This window comes from Homalodisca vitripennis, chromosome 4 (genome assembly GCF_021130785.1).
Source record: "Homalodisca vitripennis isolate AUS2020 chromosome 4, UT_GWSS_2.1, whole genome shotgun sequence".
Lineage (NCBI taxonomy): Eukaryota > Metazoa > Arthropoda > Insecta > Hemiptera > Cicadellidae > Homalodisca > Homalodisca vitripennis.
Window position 1 is genome coordinate 68732922 of NC_060210.1, and position 20967 is coordinate 68753888.

Below are 20967 nucleotides of genomic sequence, written 5' to 3' on the forward strand. Positions count from 1 at the left end.
GCATTTCTTGTTAAAATTAATTATATTTCCGATTCCATAACTGTTATTTCCAGCTCTAACGATTTACTTCCGGTCTAATATATTTCCAGCGCTATAGTTCAGTTTCCCTCGTTGCGCCGACGAAGGAAATATATTTATCTACTTCGGTTAAATGTGTCACTTACGGGCGTTTAAATTAACTTTTAGTCTAATGTATTTGCAATGTTACAGTTGAGTTTGATTTATGTACTCGATCAACAAAATATTTATATATATATATATATATATATATATATATATATATATATATATATATATATAATTTCAATAAACATTGAATCGCAAAAAGTACTTGCTCCGCCGAGACTCGAACCCGGATCTCTCACTTGCCGGGTGAATGTGCTACCAATACACCACAGAGCCCTCACTTTTTACGATTCAATTATATTGTATTTGGCCGTATCTGTCACATATGCGTTTAAATAACCAAACTAACATATGATGGGAAGACCAAATACCTGTCAAATGACTTGTTTACATTTATTAAATTTGTATAAATGGCAATAGCCTAATTTAATTTCAATAAACATTGAATCGCAAAAAGTACTTGCTCCGCCGGGACTCGAACCCGGATCTCTCACTTGCCGGGTGAATGTGCTACCATTACACCACAGAGCCCTCACTTTTTACGATTCAATTATATTGTATTTGGCCGTATCTGTCACATATGCGTTTAAATAACCAAACTAACATATGATCGGAAGACCAAATACCTGTAAAATGACTTGTTTACATTTATTAAATTTGTATAAATGGCAATAGCCTAATTTAATTTCAATAAACATTGAATCGCAAAAAATTTATTGAAATTAAATTAGGCTATTGCCATTTATACAAATTTAATAAATATATATATATATATATATATATATATATATATATATATATATGTGTGTGTGTGTGTGTGTGTGTGTGTGTGTGTGTGCAAATACATATAAATATGCAAACACACACACACACACACACACACACACAAAACTGTTACAAAACTTTGATTACCGGTCTAAGATATTTCCAGTACCATATTAGAATTCCCCGCGTTGTCCTGATAAATTGAATATATGTAAGCACGTAGAACTGAAAAGCCTACGTCAGCCAAAAACCAAAAAGTGTATACTTCAGGACGTTTATATGAACGGTCTAATGTATTTATGGAGTAAACGAGTTTACTTTATAGCCACGACTAACAAAATATATATATTCTGTCAAAAAGAGTATACTTTCTTGTAATTTTCTTTTGTTCTAAGATATTTGCAGTACCATAGGCGAGTTTGAGTTTCCCTTGTTGTCACGACGAAGAAAATATACATACCTCTTGGGGCTGAGAACAGGAGTTTAGTGTAAGTTAAATTTTTATTATGAAACATCAATATCATAATTTATTACAGTAGTAGTTATATTAATGAAACATATGGTCGTCCTATCATAATATAATGTTTACAGTTCATGAAAATTGGACCGGCTCTTTCAATTGATATTAAACATCGTTAAAAACCAAAATGGGATTTTTGCTGCTCTAGAGACCAGTTGGGTGTAGCCCGGAGGAATTGTCGAAGAATAGGTCTATATTGATCCCAGAGACTATACAAATTTCCATGTCAAATTTCAACACAATCGCTTGAATAGTTTACGCATGAAGGCAAAACAAACAAACGAAAGGCACTATGTTTGTTCAAAACAAACATACATAAGGTAACATTTTTAGAATTTTGTATTAAAAAGTTTTGGAAATTTCTAACAAAACATTAACAAAATTCATAATTTATACAGAATATTCAGTTGATCCTGAATATTGTCCAAACTAATTACAATATAATTTAATTATCCATACATTTAGTCGAGATATGGGGAGAAAAACTACATTTTCGTAAAAGGAATAGTAAAAACACATTTTATAGCTTTTAATTAGAAATAAAATATTTGAAAGCGAATAAAAATATGACAATGTCTTTTTAATAATTACCTTAGTTTCTTTGCTTAAATACAATTTCATTTTACGTTTTAATGCTTGCCGTAATAGAATTTAAATCAAATGTTCTATTTTTTCAAATGGGAAATATTTGTTACATTTACGTTTACTCGCTGGCCAGCACACAAAATTCTTCTGGTTTTAAAAAGTAACTTCAGAATTAATTGTACTTTCAATGACGAAGAAGTTTCCGTCTGTCTAAACACACTTGTAAGGACATTAAAGTACGGTATGAAAACAATTTCAGGATTCTAATTCCGTATCATCTTAGAATGTTTTACTAGTTAACCGGAAATTTGTATTTAATAATCACAAAAGCAGGTTATTCAGTTGATTTCTACAAGTTTTCCCATTTTATGGCCAAAATAGTAATAAAAAATAATAATGAATATCATGAATGGTCAGTTAAAAGCATTAACTAATGAATACGTTTCCTTTCGTAATGCAATTAAATAAATGTGATTAAAATAATTAGTTAATCCATCGTGTTCATACAAAATCATACCTTTAATAGAATATGTTGTACCTAATATTAATAGTATAAATGCAACAATAGAAATGTGTAGATAAGAAACGGTCTCTGACAATAGAGGCACTGATATCCTTCTGTCGAGTCTACAGGAATGTAGACAGTCTTCATGCAGTAGAATGTGGACATGGTTGTAACGAGCACGTTGTGAATGTAGAGTTCTTCCTCTTGTGTTACAAAGTCAATTATTGACAAGTGAGTATTACTCATAACCTTAAACATAAGTTGCATATTTAGAAGTGTAAATAAACATTTATTTGCATAACTTTTTCTGTACGAGATTCATTGACTTTACGCAAGTGCAATTTATAATTAGAATATTACGATCTCATTGCCGATACTTGAATTGTACGAGGTACATAAAATTATCGAAGCAAAATTTACGATAGGATTCGTAGTAATACTCGTAGTAGGGAACTTAACAGAGATAATCGGTGAAAGGATTTTACGTTCACCGGTCTCTCACATCTTTTTGGAAAACCGTGACTTTCATGGTGTAGTTCTCACTTTCACGTTCGTGCGTGTTCCAGATTTCGAAAAAAACTAGTTTTCTTACCATAATAAGTAGTTTTTCTTACCAATAACAACTTTTGAGATTATAACGATAAGTTGTTAATCATATTTTTAACATTGAAATCAACTTTAATCAATCAAAAATATTTTCTATAAAATAACTTGGTAAAATAATTTTTATGAATGTTTTCGATTAAAAATATCTTTATATGCAATATTTAGTTCTACTTAGACTTATACCTAAAAGATAAGACTATTGCACTTCATTGTGGTAACGTTTTACAGTTACGAGTAATTTATGGTCCATTTAGAATAACGTATAAGAATTTTAAACTCTAAACTCACTTAATGTGATATAAATTCATTTTAATGCCCACAAACTAAATCAATCAGGTCTAAATGGGACTCACCATCCAGATGGGCTACATAACCTAATAACATTATAAATCGGAAAGTGCCTTGTTTGTTTGTTTTGTTTTCATGACTAAACTATCCAACCGATTTTAATTAAAAATTGCATGAAAATAATTAGGGTTTCTGGCATGAATATAGGCCTATTCTTATATCGAAACTCCCCTCAGGCTATGCTCTAATGGTATCTAAATTAACGAAAAATCGTAACTTTGTATGGAAAGTTACTAAATATTAAATGAAACATTTAACAGTCTACGTTAAATGTAATCGACTGTTCTGTGTAAACACTGTTTTATGACAGCTCAATAATTTGTTTAGTTAACTTAAGCACTATTTTTAATTGTTTACATTTATAGTGTGAAAGCGTAGAATAAGCTTGATAGAAACAACACTTCTTATGTCAATACTTTCTGCAACCGCTGTTGAGCATAGAATAAAAAAATTTTAAATTAAAATTTTGTTAAAAATATTATCTTAATTGTACGTTTTTAGCAAATATTAGGTATTAAACATAGAAGACAAAGTCACTATCTAAATTTTACTATACGTTTAAGATTGTTGTAATCGTACATCAGCAATTTTAAAGTTTTGGCAACTAGATTGTCTAAATAGTAGATAAGTAAAGTAAAGATGTCTTATTTTACCAGGCGAAATTAGGGCTGAGAAGCCCTCTCTAATACTTAACCTAATAAGTAAAGTTGTAAAACCATCTTAGTTGTCTTTTTACAGAAGAAGGCTTGTCAAATGTGTGTATATTTTCGTGATATGGAAACAAAGCTAAATCAAATATAAAACTAAGATATATATATATACGCATATGTGAAAGATACGGCCAAATACAAAATAATTGAATCGGAAAAAGTAAGCGCTCTGTAATGTAATGGTAGCACATTCACCCGGCAAGTGAGAGATCCGGGTTCGACTCCCGGCGGAGCAAGTACTTTTTGTGATTCAATGTTTATTGAAATATATATATATATATATATATATATATATATATATATATATATATCACCTAACCTAACCTAAATGTAGGCGCATTTCCAGGTATTCTTATATAAATTTTCGCTACTTTGTAGAACTAAATACATAGAAATATTCATCACATAATTTAATCAATTCATTTATATTCAAACGCTTGTAATTATACTTCATATAATACTAAACAACATTAATTTCGGCCGGTTATAGCCTTATACAAAATTAAAACTAGTTACATATTTTTATATGATAACCAATTTCGTTGTACCCGTTACCGGCATAATATTGCTTCGTAATTTTGGTTTTGAAAGTTCAAGAACTTTCGTCCTCTTACAGGAATAGGTTAGTAGGGCGTGAAGATAATAAAGCTTGCCTAAGATACCACAAACGCTCGTCCTGTTCTGAACTTCAGAGTTGAGTAAACTAAATTATAGCTATAATAATGAGATAAGGGCAGTCCTTTCTATTGTAATCAGTTAAAGATAAGAACTGCGTTATAAGGGCTATATCAATATTCTTACACCATGTCTGCAAGTCTCAACCCACATGTTCCAAACATATTTCATTCAACTGACTACAAAATGGTTTAAAAAAATATTCATTAAATAGGTTTAAAATTTTAAATGTCATGGGAAATAAACGTGTACCCCAAAAAATTAAACTATTAGGCAAACAGATATTAACCCATCTAAAAAGTAAAAAAGTAAAAAAAGAGTAAAAAAAGATCTTGTAAAACATTAACTTCAACATTATTCTTCACCCAATAAAAATGGGCTAAAATGCTGGATCAATGTATGAATAGTGATTTTAGGTAGATTTCGAAGAATTTTGCCTACTGCAATAACCTTCATGATGCGGTTTCCGAAATATTTTTGGGATTTTCTCCAATAATGACACCCGATAACAAAATCACCATAATACGAAACTATACATTTATAATAAATATATTTATAATCATGACTGTATATAGTTGTATAAATTCTTCTGTAATTTGTAGTAGATCAAAACTAATCTTGTTATAGAAGCAGTATTTGTACATAACTTAAATAAGTTCGTTTGGTAATCTTAACCAATACAGAGTTTCAAGTTATTCTTCAATGTTTTTGATATTTTATATATCTTTGTTTTATTGGTGCTTGAGAATGTTGCTAGAACTGTTAGTGGAAATGGTTCATGTGTAAATATCTATAGAATTATGTTTTATAAGCTTTATCACTGTTTCAGAATGTCCCTAGAGCTCTTAGTAGGACTTGCTGTTATTATTGTGGTCTTCATTTATTACTACTTCAACCTTAACTACTGGAAGAAAAGACATATTACATATGTCAGTCCATTATGTCTTCTCAAAAATCTCTGTGTACCGTACACTGATGAGATAGATTTTGGAACCATAACCCAAGAAATGTACTTACAGAAAAAGAGATCGGGGCATAAATATTTCGGAGCATTCGCCTTCCGAGTACCAATCCTTATGATTATTGACTTGGATGTCTGCAAACAGATTTTATCGAAAGACTTTAATTATTTTACTGCCAGAGGTCTTCCCGTTGGTTATAGACATTTATTTGCGCTGGAAAGTGAATTTTTAGGGGACATGAGGACATCACTGATCAAAACATTCACTTCAGAAAAGATAAAGGACATGTTCCAACCGATGTGGAAATGCGCAAAGCAACTCACAGATCACATTAACAAAGTTGTACTGAAGGAAGGAGACTTTGAAGTGAAGTATCTGATGTCCAGATTTACCGCCACCATCATTACTACTTGTTTCTTTGGGCTTGAGATCAACTTCATGGAAGAACAGGGCGACGATTTTTTCAGGGTGAGGCAATTAATATTTAAACCGAAACGGTGGCTCTTCTTTAGATTAGTGACGCTATTACGGCTTCCTGAATCAGCAAAAGCTATGGAATCGATCAAACCAAAGATACTGGTAATTCTGAGAAAAGTCATGAGGGAGACTCTAGAATACCGCAAAATGCACAAGGTCGTGAAAAATGATATTGTTGACATACTCATGAAAATGAGAAGAAATAATCCCTCTCACGCTGGACAAGGCAACACAGGTAACAAAATCAAAACCATTCTGCAAACTTACCAACATCTACAAATATTAGAATTTAAATCATTGTGGTCATTAGATTAAAAATTTTGTCACAGAAAAAACTACCAATTTTCATTACAATTCATTAAACTTTTTATTTGAACACCCCACATTTTTGAAGACACCTTTATGCTAAGTTAGCTATAACATGTTTTCACATTGCTAAATAAACAATAACCACCTGGAATTTTATAGAGCTGCTACTTATTATAAAATAATGTTATTTTTTGGTTGAATATCAATGCAATACTTTTTAAAATGTAACGAAGTATTAAAATTGCTCGTCAAAAAGAATATAGACTTTTTCATGATAAATTAAAATATTTATTGAAATATAAATTCAAGAAGCACATTTTGCTAGATACTTACAAGCATATTAATAGTGATTCTGTTTGTCAGTGGTAAGTCTCCTATATATATATATATATATATATATATATATATATATATATATATATATATATATATATATATATATATATATATATATAGCAAAAGGATATATAAGCAGTGCAACACTGATTTTGATAACAAAAAAACACAATATTTTGTTAGCGCCAACACTGGAAGAAATGATGGCACATGCATTCCTGTTCTACGCGGCGGGATTCCAGGCATCGGGTTCTACCACCAGCTATTGTCTATACGAGCTGGCCCGGAATCCGTCAATACAGGAGAAACTTCGTCAGGAAATAGACGAGTTGTTGGCCAAGTACGGCAAGATAACCAACCAGGCGCTACAGAAGATGGCATACATGGACCAAGTCGTACATGGTAAAATTATTTCCACACCAGTAGTAAATATATGTATCAATGTATATACTCTGTCATAACTGATGGAGGATAGTATAAAAAATAGATATTATAGCATGTTAAGCTATTGCGTTAGTTGCCAGTCGCGCATCTGGGACTCCACGTCTAACGTTACAAGTTAACAACTGCGTTATAAATAGGAACTTGTCTCACACGCATCTATGGTTCACTTCAGAAACTTTTCAATAACATATTCAAAGTAGAGCTATATACTATAGCTTTTTCAATAAGCAACTCACGTGTGTGTGTGTGTGTGTGTGTGTGTGTGTGTGTGTGTGTGTGTGTGTGTGTGTGTGTGTGTGTGTGTGTGCGTGTGTGTGTTATAAACATATTTAATTAAACAAACAGAAAAACAAATACTAACCCATAAGTAAAAAAAGATGTTGTAAAATATTAGCTTCAAGATTATTCTTTACCCAATAATATATATATATATATATATATATATATATATATATATAATTTGTATAAGTGGCAACAGCCTAATGTAATGTCAGTATATATTGAATCACAAAATGTACTCGCTTCGCCGGGACTTATATATATATATTATATAACCCGGCAAGCGATTCAATATATATTGACATTAAATATATATATATATATATATATATATATATATATATATATATATATATATATATATATATGAGAGGAACCATAATACTTGTAATGAATATGTAGATGGCCCCTTGTATCTACAATAAGGTGTCCAAAAAGTCCCGGAACGGCTAAATATTGAGGATAGATCTACAGAACTTGATACAGACTTACTAGACGTTAGAATCTAATTTAACACATATCCATTGCCCATTGCTTCCTCAGAGGTACGGCTACAAACATTGAATAGAAAATTGCTAAAGTAAGCAGAGGTTGGTATGCACTTGAAATAAAAGGTTTTATTAATAGAGTACAATGCTGCAAACCTGACCTCAAACGGACAATTGAACCGGAAATGGCAGCCATTTACAATGTAAATAATAAACCACTGATGCTTGAGCTATTATCAATTGCTTTAGTTTTTCCTGTGAATAAATTAATCAAACTCTCATGACCTTGGTAACATTTACCTCGTATTTGTAAATTCAAGCCACCTTTGAACGGCTTCCATACCCGGCTCGGGTATCCGTTTGAGCTCGAGTTTTTTTATTTTATACCAACCTATGCTTATATTTAAAATCGTTCCCGCTACATGTGGGCCGTCCTCCTGAGGAAGTGTCCAGAAACCAAGTACTGTAGCTCTTTTGAAAAAAATATTTAATCGTCCCAGGACTTTTTGGACACCTTGAATATATACCAAATCCACTGGCTGACTCATCACGAAATCACAAAAAATACAGAACAGATTTACTTGGAACTTTGTAGACAAGTTGGTCTTACTTCTTAGATCCTCACTAAGGAAAGGTTTTGAAAGTATTGCAGACCATTTACGGACATGTGTGAGGACCACGATACCCTTAATGACATCTTGTATTTATATACAAAAGCCTAATCATGCCTCATCACGAAATCACTTAAACTGCAGAACAGATCCATACTTGTGCCCAAGTAGCTCTTCTTACTTATTCGGCGCTCTCTATGAAAATGTTAAAGATTTCTCTTATCTACATCGTCAACCCACGATAGTTTTAATGATAATTTTTATCACAATACTTTGTTTTGTAAAATCTGATAATGACCATTTGGTTATCTATAGATGTGTCCTATAGATAAGCTTGAGGTTAGTATTTTTGCATGTTTTCTTAACCAATCACGACACTTTGTGGGTAATCTCAATATTACTCACGTAAACGTAACATTCTTCGTAATATTTTATATTGAAGCTTGAAATGTGGATTGAATGTTGAAAACGCCTCCCTACAACGATGAATTCAATTGTGCTCGATAATATATCAATAATTTAAATAAAGATTGAATCACAAAAAATGCTTACTTCGCGGGACTAGAACCAAATGTAATATATTTTTATGTGGCTATTTCCGTCACATTTCTGTTAAAATAACCAAACTAACAATTGAATCGTAAAAAGAGAAGACTCTGTGGTGTAGTGGTAGCACACTCACCCTGCAAGTGAGAGACCCGGGTTCGGGTCACGGTGGAGCAAGTACTTTTTTATTGAATCTTTATGGAAATTAAATAAATCTATAACTTAAAAAATTTCTCATATATTTTTGAACCCACGAGGTTAAGGATCTTATTCGTTGGGTGGGGAGATTTAAGTTACTGAAGTGAAGACATATTGTCATGTTTATCACAGATTTTGCCGATTTATGGGAAAAGGTCAACACCAACATAAAAACCTCCTACCATTCCTTCAGTTATCCTCAGTTGCATACATATGCTATACCATTTGTTTTTAGAAATAACAGTATGTTTAGCTATTCATTAGCAACGAAACGTTAAAATATGAGCATCTGAAGCAAAAAATGTATGGGTATGAGACGAGTTTTATTTATAACACAATTTTTAACTGCATCTCCATGTTAAAGCGGATTCTCAGTTCGTGACCGCAAGCTATCCTATGAACTAACCCGAGATCTCTTACGGTAATTCTGTTTCCTGTAACACTCAGAGGTTTATGCTAATTAAAATAATATAAATTTGTATAGTGTAAAATATTAATTTCTTTATTTTAGTGTGTTCCAGTGTAGGGGGTATTTTTGGTTATTGAACTTTGGTTTTTGGCAATTTCATTAGTGACTTGTTTTAGAATACTTTCATTCCGTTTTTACATTTTTGTGCCCTTTTTACAAATACAACACCGTAAAATAAAATTTAAAAATTTTAGTGTAGTAAATGTGTTTATAACTAATTGGGTTTTCGTGGAATTCTACACTAAAGTTTTGGTAGGTTTGCATTTTAACTGTTACAAAGTTGTGTAGATTTTCAGTTATATATTTTTATCAAACTTTCAGCATTATAGCTTCAATGGCTTCTTAGAATAAACATTTTAACTTCAAAAATCCTGGACTGAAAATTACGCATTTTAGGACGTGCTCTTATAGGAAACCCTTTCCTTTATTTTTACGTGTTAAACTGTTTCTAGAAGTTTAAATTTCTGTTTAAGAGCTACGTTGAAACATAAGATAACGTTTATATAACTACGCCAAGGCTACTCTTTTAATGTTGCGATCATAATCAATGCCATTCTTAGTCCTCCTCCGTAATGGTTATAGCCTCGGCTCTCAAACCGAGAGATCACGAGTTAAAATCCCGGGGAGGTCCAATCATGTAGTTGGTACTTTAATAACAAACCAGTGCACTTCGAAGCCGGTATAGCTGACGCTGAGGCTTAAATGAGATAAAAAAATGCCATTCTTTGATATTTTTTAATTGTATCGCCAACTTTCAGAGACTCTGCGGATGTACGCTCCCCTGCCGTTCCTGACAAGAGCCTGCACTAAGAGGTACCCGTTTCCCAATAGCGACCTCGTCATCGATAAGGGTGTGTTGGTGAACATCCCTATCTACGCCATCCACCACGACCCCGACATCTACCCGGACCCTTACAAGTTCGATCCTGACCGCTTCTCTGAGGAGAACTCAAGAGAGACACACCAATTCGCTTTCTTACCCTTCGGCAGCGGTCATAGAATGTGTATAGGTAATCAGACAAAACAATAATACATTACAGCTAAGGGATGGGTTTAGGTGCTAATGGTCAAACAAAATATTTGTCAACACAATTACTTTAAAAGATCTTAATGTAAATTTTTTTATTTGTAGTTCCTGTAAATAATTATAAAAATACTTTTAAGTAAAATAACTGTAATAGCATTACCTATATTAAAATTTCCAAGCATGTGTTGAAAGACAGTGATTTATATGAAGATTGATTGTGGTTGGAATGATCTAGGAAACAACTTATTAAAAAAATTTATCTGATTATAAGATATTGTTTGAAAATGTGGATAAGTGTTTTAGAAAAGAGTTTTTCTACAATGTGTGTAAATTGGTAGAATTAGGAAAATGTATAGAAAAGGGCAGAATTCGTATAATGAATGTAAAATGACGGAGATAGACAATGTGTGTAAATTGGTAGAATTAGGAAAATGTATGTAGAATGGCAGAATTTGGACAATGTATGTAGAATGGCTGAATTAGGCCAATTTATGTAAAATAGTGTTTGAAAATATGGATACGTGTTTTAGAAAAGAGTTTCAATGAAATAAAGAATGGGATCAAAAGGAAATATGGGTTGGAAAAACACTGGAGGCCAGGGCATGTTTAATAAATTTAAATTAGGTTTATAAATAGAAAACAGAGTAAGTGATCATAGAAACGAGAATTAAAAATGTAAGATGTAAAACGAAAGGATTTTAATCGGTGGTACGATCAATTCAAAAATGTTATGGAAAGAGAAATACAGATCAAATATAAAAAATTGTGGGTGAAAAGAATATTACGTGAGAGGCTATAAAACAAAACTAGGGGAATATATAAGAAATAGCAGATATAGTAGAACGAATGAAAAATGGTATAAGTAGGAGAATGTATAGAGAATGGCATAGGTAGGAGAATGTATTTAAAATGGTAGAATTAGGAAAATGTATAGAAAAGGGCAGAATTCGGATAATGAATGTAAAAGGACGGAGATAGACAATGTGTGTAAATTGGTAGAATTAGGAAAATGTATGTAGAATGGCAGAATTTGGACAATGTATGTAGAATGGCTGAATTAGGCCAATTTATGTAAAATAGTGTTTGAAAATATGGATACGTGTTTTAGAAAAGAGTTTCAATGAAATAAAGAATGGGATCAAAAGGAAATATGGGTTGGCAAAACACTGGAGGCCAGGGCATGTTTAATAAATTTAAATTAGGTTTATAAATAGAAAACAGAGTAAGTGATCATAGAAACGAGAATTAAAAATGTAAGATGTAAAATGAAAGGATTTTAATCGGTGGTACGATCAATTCAAAAATGTTATGGAAAGAGAAATACAGATCAAATATAAAAAATTGTGGGTGAAAAGAATATTACGTGAGAGGCTATAAAACAAAACTAGGGGAATATATAAGAAATAGCAGATATAGTAGAACGAATGAAAAATGGTATAAGTAGGAGAATGTATAGAGAATGGCATAGGTAGGAGAATGTATTTAAAATGGCAGAATTAGGAAAATGTATAGAAAAGGGCAGAATTCGGATAATGAATGTAAAATGACGGAGATAGACAATGTGTGTAAATTGGTAGAATTAGGAAAATGTATAGAAAAGGGCAGAATTCGGATAATGAATGTAAAATGACGGAGATAGACAATGTGTGTAAATTGGTAGAATTAGGAAAATGTATGGAAAAGGACAGAATTAGAACAATGTACCTATGTAAAATGGCAGAATTTCGAAAATTTATGTAAAATAGCTGAATTAGGCCAATATATGTAAAACAGCTGAATTAGGACAATGTATGGAAAATAGCTGAATCAGGACGAAGTATGGAAAATCTTATAAAAACATACAGATTTACACTAATGTGTGGAAAATGACAGAGTTAGCACAATGTATGTAAAATGATAGAATTTGGACAATGTATATAACATAGCTGAATTAGGCCAATGTATGTGAAATAGCTGAATTAAGACAATATATCGAAAATAGCTGAATTAAGACAAAGTATAGAAAATAGCATAATTAGATCAATACATGGAAAATGTTATAAATAGGACAATTTATTGCAAAAGTCAGAATTTGGATTATATATATATATATATATATATATATATATATTTAGGCAATATTAAGAAAATGTATGGAAAATATCAGTTAGAACATTAACATTGACTGAATGACATTGTATGGAAAATTTCAGAAATACTACAATTGGTTTAAAATATCAAAAATAGGGCAATGTATGGTATGGTTAATGGCCACTGCAGGACAACGTATGGAAAATTGCAGAATTAGGACAATTTATGTAAAATGGCAGAATTAGAAAAATGTATTGAAAATGACATAATTAGGACAACGCATGGAAAAATAGCTAAATTAGGAAAATGCATGGACATTGGCCAATGTAGGAAAATGTATTGAAAATATCTGAATTAGGACAATGTACGTAACATTCCAGAAATAGGAAAATGCGTGGAAAGTGGCAGGATTAGGACCAAATATGGAACATGGTAGTAATAGGACAATACATGGGAATATCATAAGTAAGAAAATTTTGGCAGGAAAGGTTTATTCTATTTAAATGTTGAGTTTAGCTCCAGTTCACCTTCCTTTTATTGTAGCATCATTTACCAGACGCTGCCACAGATTTGACTCCTGGAATCTGGAGAAGCTTAAAACGAAAAACGAACCTTTACATAATTTCGACTATAAATAGATGTTTTTCAATGTATCTGACTCCATCACTAAGGAGGAACTACTGAATTTTCTACACATAACGTAGCTGTGGTAGGAAGGGTTGATTCAATTTTGGTTGAGTTTAGGTCCAGTTCACCTTAGACATTATTGTATTGCAATACAACATGTTAATTAGCAAACTCAATAATTCTTACAGCAATATACAGATGGCGTCTATTGTATGCTGTATACCACACACAAATTAATTATATATCCGTATGATTATAGTTTGGACTTATCGTTTTGAAGAATGTCTGAGCCAACCGACATAGTCTGTCACGTAGGTTCGATGCCCACCAGTTGTGTGAAGCGTAGGTAGCGCCAGACCTGGTTTATTATGGCGTAAAACTATATCTTCGCCTCTGTATATCACACTGCGGAGAATCACTGCAATATATAACACAATTTTTACTATTGTTGTTTTCATGGTAACAATACAATTGTTGAACAAAATTTACATTATTAATAAAGATGTAATACTTGTAATTGTAAATGTCTACGATGTAATATATGAAAGTTTGTTTAACTACGATTCGTATAAATATCATCCTTGAAAAAGTCTTATATGTCAAGAAATTCATCTCCGTTCCAAAATTGGTAAATTATGTGGATATTTGTGGGGTAAGGGGTTATTTTTTTTGTAATACTTGACGTACAGCTGCCAAGACAACGCGTTGACTTCTAGGCAGAGCCGCAGCTACATATTTTTCTAGAGTGGGCAAGCCTTAAAATTGCCGCCCTTAGTCACTTATCAACTCCTTCAATTTATAACTTACTTTTATGCCGTTGTAAATAATCTAAATCTAATTAATAATTATTATTATATGCACGGTATTTTGTACCAATGATAGAACTGAAGTTATAGTTTCTTATTAGAAAGATGGCGGAAAATAAAAAAAATAATATATATATATATATATATATATATATATATATATATATATATATATTAACATTTTTATAGTTGCATTAAAAAAAATACGTTTTGTTAATGTTGCTATAATTATGTAGTAAGTAATTAAAATTATTTACTACTCACTATTTATAAATCTTTACAATGGCACAGGCAACAGTACTAATATTTGACATTCATCCAAGTTAAGACAATGTAATAGCTGATTCATAAACGAATCAAAGTCACGGCTTTATATAAAAGCAAAGACCTTTAAAATGAAGTGTCATTTGATGGGAGTTTGCATTTTAAAAATTTTTGACTTGACCCCCCAACCCACCATTTTGGGTTGAGGGGCTAAGTTCTCATGTAGCGCAAAAATCATCATTTGTCATTATATAACTACCCCCCCCCCCCCAAAGGATATTGGTTTGTTTAATTCCGTTCGAAAGTTAGAAGGGGGGGGGGTGGGACTTTTGGGACACCTGGTTTTATATATATATATATATATATATATATATATATATATATATATATATATAACTGTCAGCCAATGTCTTTCCTCAGATTTGTAAGCCCCATAAATCGATTTCGTATATTTGAGAGCAATGGCATAGTGAAACAAAATGCCGAGCAGGACGAGGTCACGGGAAGAAGAAGGTGGATGGTACTCCCTTAGGTTGAACACACACTGAAGGAGTTAAGCGTTGTAAGAAATTGTCGCGAGTCATTCTGTCGAAAGCATTTTGACAGTTTGTTCCTCCAGTGTGTGATAGTTTGCGACAGAGACACATTTTGAATCTAGTGATCAAAATATTATTAGTTGCCTGTTAAACCTTCAGCGTAAATGTACAAGAAGAATATAATGTTGCAGAGTGCTTTGTGTCAGTTTGTCCAAATGTTGGATATGTTTCATCCTGGTTGTGATTTTTCGTATATCACGTATATCAAGTGGTGTCGTATATCACTAACTTTGCCACATCTATACCGATTCGTCAATAATATCTTGAAACTCGTGATACAAAACAACACAAAAGAACATATTCACGTGACTAAAGTGAGGTCAGGATAATTGCCGTTGTGTGCGCAAGGTCGGACCTTTTTCTTCCGATGGATACCGTGAGACATAAAATTTTAGTTTGGTATCCGACACTGTTTCAAGTGGCTCACGACTTCCTGAGATAGGCGCTCACGTGGTCTCGACACAGGCGCTCTATCCATGTGTGGCGGCCCATTCAATTGCGTGGAGCCCGTGTCCGACAAAATGAGAGTAGCAATTTCATCGTTTGCTTATCCAATACGTGTCCAGTCCAAGTGCTAAAGGCAGCCTAGCTTGATCATAAGGACGTGTTACTCCTGCCTGCTTTGACTGGAAAATCTGGCCCAGATCTGGTTTCCCCTTATTCAAAGTAACATGATTGAGATAATATAGTTCACGCTATCCCTACTCATGGTTCTCAACAGAAGGCTGGCACATATCCGAACAGTCTTTTTTGGACTATGCAATGAGGGGTTTCTCAACTTCTTGTTCTAAGACTACAAAATAAAACAGAGATACGTTAAAATATTGTAAGGTTTAAAATACTTTAGTATAATATTTGAAACTTTTAACATCCTGACATATAACTTACATGAAAAACATAAAACCAATATTTAAGACTTTTATTGTTTTGTGAGGCCTTAACCTCGCTATCGAAAGGCCTCACAAAACAATAAAAGTCTTAAATATTGGTTTTATGTTTTTCATGTAAGTTAACTGTGACCAATGTAAGCTCCATCTACAGCAATCCTGACATATTTTTGTTGACTCATTTTTACTGCTCAGGGCGCTGTTGCCTCGGTAGTCTGGCTGTTTATGCGTCAAAACGAGCATTCACCGGCCACGGCAAGTTAAGCAAACCTTGTTCAAATAAATTTGTATTAAAATAACATAATTTTAAATAGCGGTAATGGACAAAATTAAATGTCCAACATAATGAATGGCTTTATGAACTTCATTTAACGTGATCGATGCCATTTTTTAACCATCCGGTCAAGAATAAAAGTTAAGATGGACACTATTGTACTTGTCTTGAACAAACATTTTGCCTTAAACGGATTTGAAGTTTCCAAGTTAAAGAATTTTCAATTATTTTCATTGCAGTTTGGATTAAGTTATATCATAATTTGGTTATATTTCGAGACGCAGATATAAAAAAGCTAACTTTTAATACAACTTCCGTTATTATAGCTCTGATATTAATTTAGTCTATAGTTAACGTTTAAATTAAACTCAGGTATCTATACTTTTCTGGAATAAAACAACTGGCGCGGAGGCTGACAAAGCTACGCTAAACAGTTCACGCAACGACTCGCCCTTCTATATTTTTGCCGCCCCTATAATTTTGCTGCCCAGGGCAAACAATCCCCCCTTCCCTGTATACCTGTATTCATGTACATACTGGTATACATATTTAGATCGTGCTATCTCTTCAAACAGTTTGTCTACTATCCGCCAACATTTATGCGTAGGGCGGGGTTACACGGCCATGATCATCAAGTATTCATTCTGTTTGGGAAATAGCCCTCTTGAGAACTTCATGAGAGATAGCAGGAGCTCTTGGTGTCTAAGAATAAACTTGAAAAAAGGTTTGAAAAGGCTCTAATATGATTATTTATAAAAATTAGGGATTTTCAATTATTGTTCCGTAAAACCCATAGTAAATGACGATTTAAATTTATATACAGATAAGTTATGAATTAAAAGGGTGTAAAACGTAACAAAATGTTATGAGGCGAAAAATGTTAGAAATATACAAGTATACAATTAAACACTCAGATTATTTTCAGCTTTAGAAGTTGTTATGGGTGAAATACATGCAAAAGTTACCCACATCTTCTGTCATATAGTGGTTGTATTAAGTAGACTGTATGAAAACTAACTTATATTGTTATCAAGACAGTGACCTTATGTAAATTAAAAAATAAATGCAAAAGAAGATTACATTTTAGAAAGCATTTTTAAAGTTGAAATGTTAATTGTGTTTCATAATGTCCTTCGAATAATGAAATACAAACATCCAGAGATTTTACTAATACAGAAACTACTAACTTGGATTAACTTTAAATCCATCATTCCATCGTTCTTGAAACTTAACAATGATGAAATAAATCATGCTCCTGTCTGTGCCCTGATGTTATGATGTAGATGTAACCATGAATTGCAGCATATAAAAGTATAGTGTCATTAATGAATATGATACATTTTTGAACAGCTGAAAAGCAGATAGATTCTACAGAACTATGTAAATTTGGAGTATGCGAGTTTCTTAAAGTTTAAGTTTATTAAGAACTACAATATATTATTAGTGATATCATACAATACAGATATGAAACTAGATATCTATTGCGAGATATTACTAGAGAGTATCTCCAATAGAGAATAGAGAAACTAAATTTTAAAATTAACTCGTATTGTTCTAAGCATCTTATTGATAGAGCTATACCTCAAACTACACATGAGAATATATATATATATATATATATATATATATATATATATATATATATATATATATATCATTACTCTGTGTACATAATATAATGGTAGATGAATCAGCTTTGTTTAGATCAACTTCGTCCACATATTTCTGTATATTTTATTTTCGGAATAAACTGTACATTTTATACATCATCACTTCCCTACTAATACAATATGAGATGATGGGTTAGGGCCTCCCCATAATAAAAGCAAACGACACTGGTGTTGAATTCTTTAAATTAATATTTTGAAAGATATGGACATACTTATTGATAAAAATGATGCATTAAAAATATGTTTTATGTAAAGAATAAAACACTTACAGAAAAGAAAAACATTTGTTCGCTTAACTTTATTGCAGGTAAACATCCAGGTGGGATTAAGCGGAAATCACTTCGACTGAACCATCACGGGCAACAGTTCATACACAAGTGTCGACTTTTGATGAGAATGCAAAAAGGCATGCGCACGCATCATCCGCTATACAAAGCACCCAAACTTTTTGCCACTCGAGGCTCACATTCTCCCAAGACCTGCGCGGGGCAGATATTTGGCATCTAAATAATCGGATGTTTGTGTATGTATAGCAACGCGATATCGACACCAGATTTATATATACTAAACGTCAACAGTGAAACGTTATCTGCACTATTTAAACAATCCATACATATCTGTAAAAAAATCTAAATTACAGAATTACAATTACATCACAAAGTGTAGGATTGTCAGTCGTCACGGTGAGTAATATTGGTGCGGTGTGTTGTGTGGCTGGGGGGGAGGTGGTTAGAGTACCGCCGACACCGTGGCGACCGCCCGCGCCTTCAAATTTACGTTGTCATTGTTTGTTTTTACGTTGACTGACGGACGCCAATTAAGCGGCCCATACACTAGACGTGCATTGCACGCCGTGCAGTTTTTTATACTGGCACGCCGTGCTTGGCATGGCACTTTGTGCCCCACACACTGACAGTTTAGTCAGTCCCGTGACGTGCTAGAAGTTGGTTGTGGTATTGTGATATTGTGTAGTATTGTCGTGCTGTGATATTTTACTACTATGCCTCTTATACTTTACTACTAAACATAAAGCGTTAACAGTATTGTTGATTGGTGCGGTTCATGACGATAGCAAAGTGAAGAAGAGAAGAAGACAATTATGGACGAAAAATTGGTTAAAAGAGAGAGAAATGTATTCTGATATGAGACTACTGAAAGACTTACGTGAAAATCATAAACATGATTACAGGATCTACTTGCGAATGGATGACGAAACATTTAGTTATGTGTTGAAAAGGTTAGGCCACGCATCGAAAGACAAGACACTAATCTGAGAAAAGCTATAACGGCGGAACAACGGTTAGTTCCACGAAAAATTTTTGTGTCAGCAGTCGACGTGATAAATATAGGAGAGTATTTGCCGCGAGAGAACGAAAAATAACCTCAAAAGACACTCCACTCTCAGCACGTGGCGCGGGACTGGTCCACACACTTGCAGGATGGCACGGCGGCAGGTGGCACGGCACGCCGAAAATCAAACCGATCTTGATTGCCATCGTGCCATGCAATGCACGGCGTGCTTAGCACGGGGACCTCCACACACTGGCACGTTTCGTCCAATTTTGGCATGTCGTGCATTGCACGTCTAGTGTATGGGCCGCTTTACACGTGCGCTGAATACCTGGTGTAAAGATGCCTAGCCATAGATTTACGGCTGTAAAATGGTTACAATAAAATTGCTGAAACGAAATTTGTTCACGGGAACTAACAGGAAATAACAAAAAACTATTGATACAGTATATGTGAAGTAAATCTTAATATTACATAAAGTTGGGCAAACTACATGTCATTTAGTAACGATGGGCCTACTCACATTGCTTTAAGCGGTCCATACACTAGACGTGCAATGCACGGCGTGCCAGCATAAAAAACTGTACGGCGTGCAATGCACGTCTAGTGTATGGGCCGCTTTAAATTATTAATATTGCTTGTATTATACATTATTTTATAGGAATTAACAGGGACTAAAGCGGAACTAATGATAAATATTTTGAAAATCTCATTATTATGATTTAATCTGAGTAGGTCACTTATCATGGTTTCAGGTTGGGATTACCCATAAAATTATTTGTATTAGATAATACATAATTGACTACATGTTTGGTTATTGGACTTTTCTGATATAAAACATCTAATTAAGGGCGTTTCTTGTTTACAGGCATGAAGTTTGGATTGCTCCAGGTAAAGTTCGCTTTGGCCACCATCTTGTCTAATTACCAGCTATCTCCAGCTTCAGACACACCCTCCAGCCTGGAGCGTAACCCTCAGCTTGAGTTCTACAACGCAGAGACTACCTTCAATCTTAGATTCACTAAACGAACAAAACAATAAATATATCATTATATGAGTAACTCATTTTAAATGTCTTAAAACTGCAGTGAAATATTAAACTATTATAGTGTGTTTGACTATAATGTTGTAAAGCATTATTATATGTTATTTTAATCAAATATATATATATTTTAAGTATTTGATTTATTTTTACCAAGATCGTACATGTCAGACTTCTATGAAATGTACCTACTACAAAGAGCATTACAAGTGTATGGAATAAAGAATTCGTTAGTTAGCTGGGGTAACATGTTGGGGTTATAACACACTTGTGGATGGATTAATTTTCATCAGGTTTTGATGTTGGCTAATCTTTCATGGTTTGTGTTGAGCATAAATCGACACAATAGAGTATCAAAGGACGCAGCCGAATTTATGAAAAGAGATACTGCACAGATGGCAGGACTGTCCTTTGCTCTTTTGCCCCGAAATTCAATACATTTCTTCCTTAGACCT

At 33.1% G+C, this 20967-nt stretch overlaps 1 protein-coding gene across 1 annotated transcript; it reads left to right on the plus strand.

Moving 5' to 3' along the window:
• Positions 1-2616: 2616 nt before the first annotated feature.
• Positions 2617-20649, plus strand: LOC124359479 (probable cytochrome P450 6a14). Its single transcript, XM_046812241.1, has 5 exons — positions 2617-2732; positions 5670-6514; positions 7108-7326; positions 10718-10969; positions 20339-20649. Exons 2-5 carry the CDS (start codon positions 5671-5673, stop codon positions 20509-20511), a joined length of 1488 nt encoding a protein of 495 aa, XP_046668197.1. The 5' UTR covers positions 2617-2732; position 5670; the 3' UTR covers positions 20512-20649.
• Positions 20650-20967: the final 318 nt, after the last annotated feature.

Bases quoted from the DNA above. Each gene is read 5' to 3' on its own strand.
- LOC124359479 (XM_046812241.1), top strand. From the start codon at position 5,671: ATGTCCCTAGAGCTCTTAGTAGGACTTGCTGTTATTATTGTGGTCTTC. The intron at 6,515-7,107 runs GTAACAAAATCA...ATATTTTGTTAG, and splicing joins CGCTGGACAAGGCAACACAG to CGCCAACACTGGAAGAAATG. The intron at 7,327-10,717 runs GTAAAATTATTT...GCCAACTTTCAG, and splicing joins CATGGACCAAGTCGTACATG to AGACTCTGCGGATGTACGCT.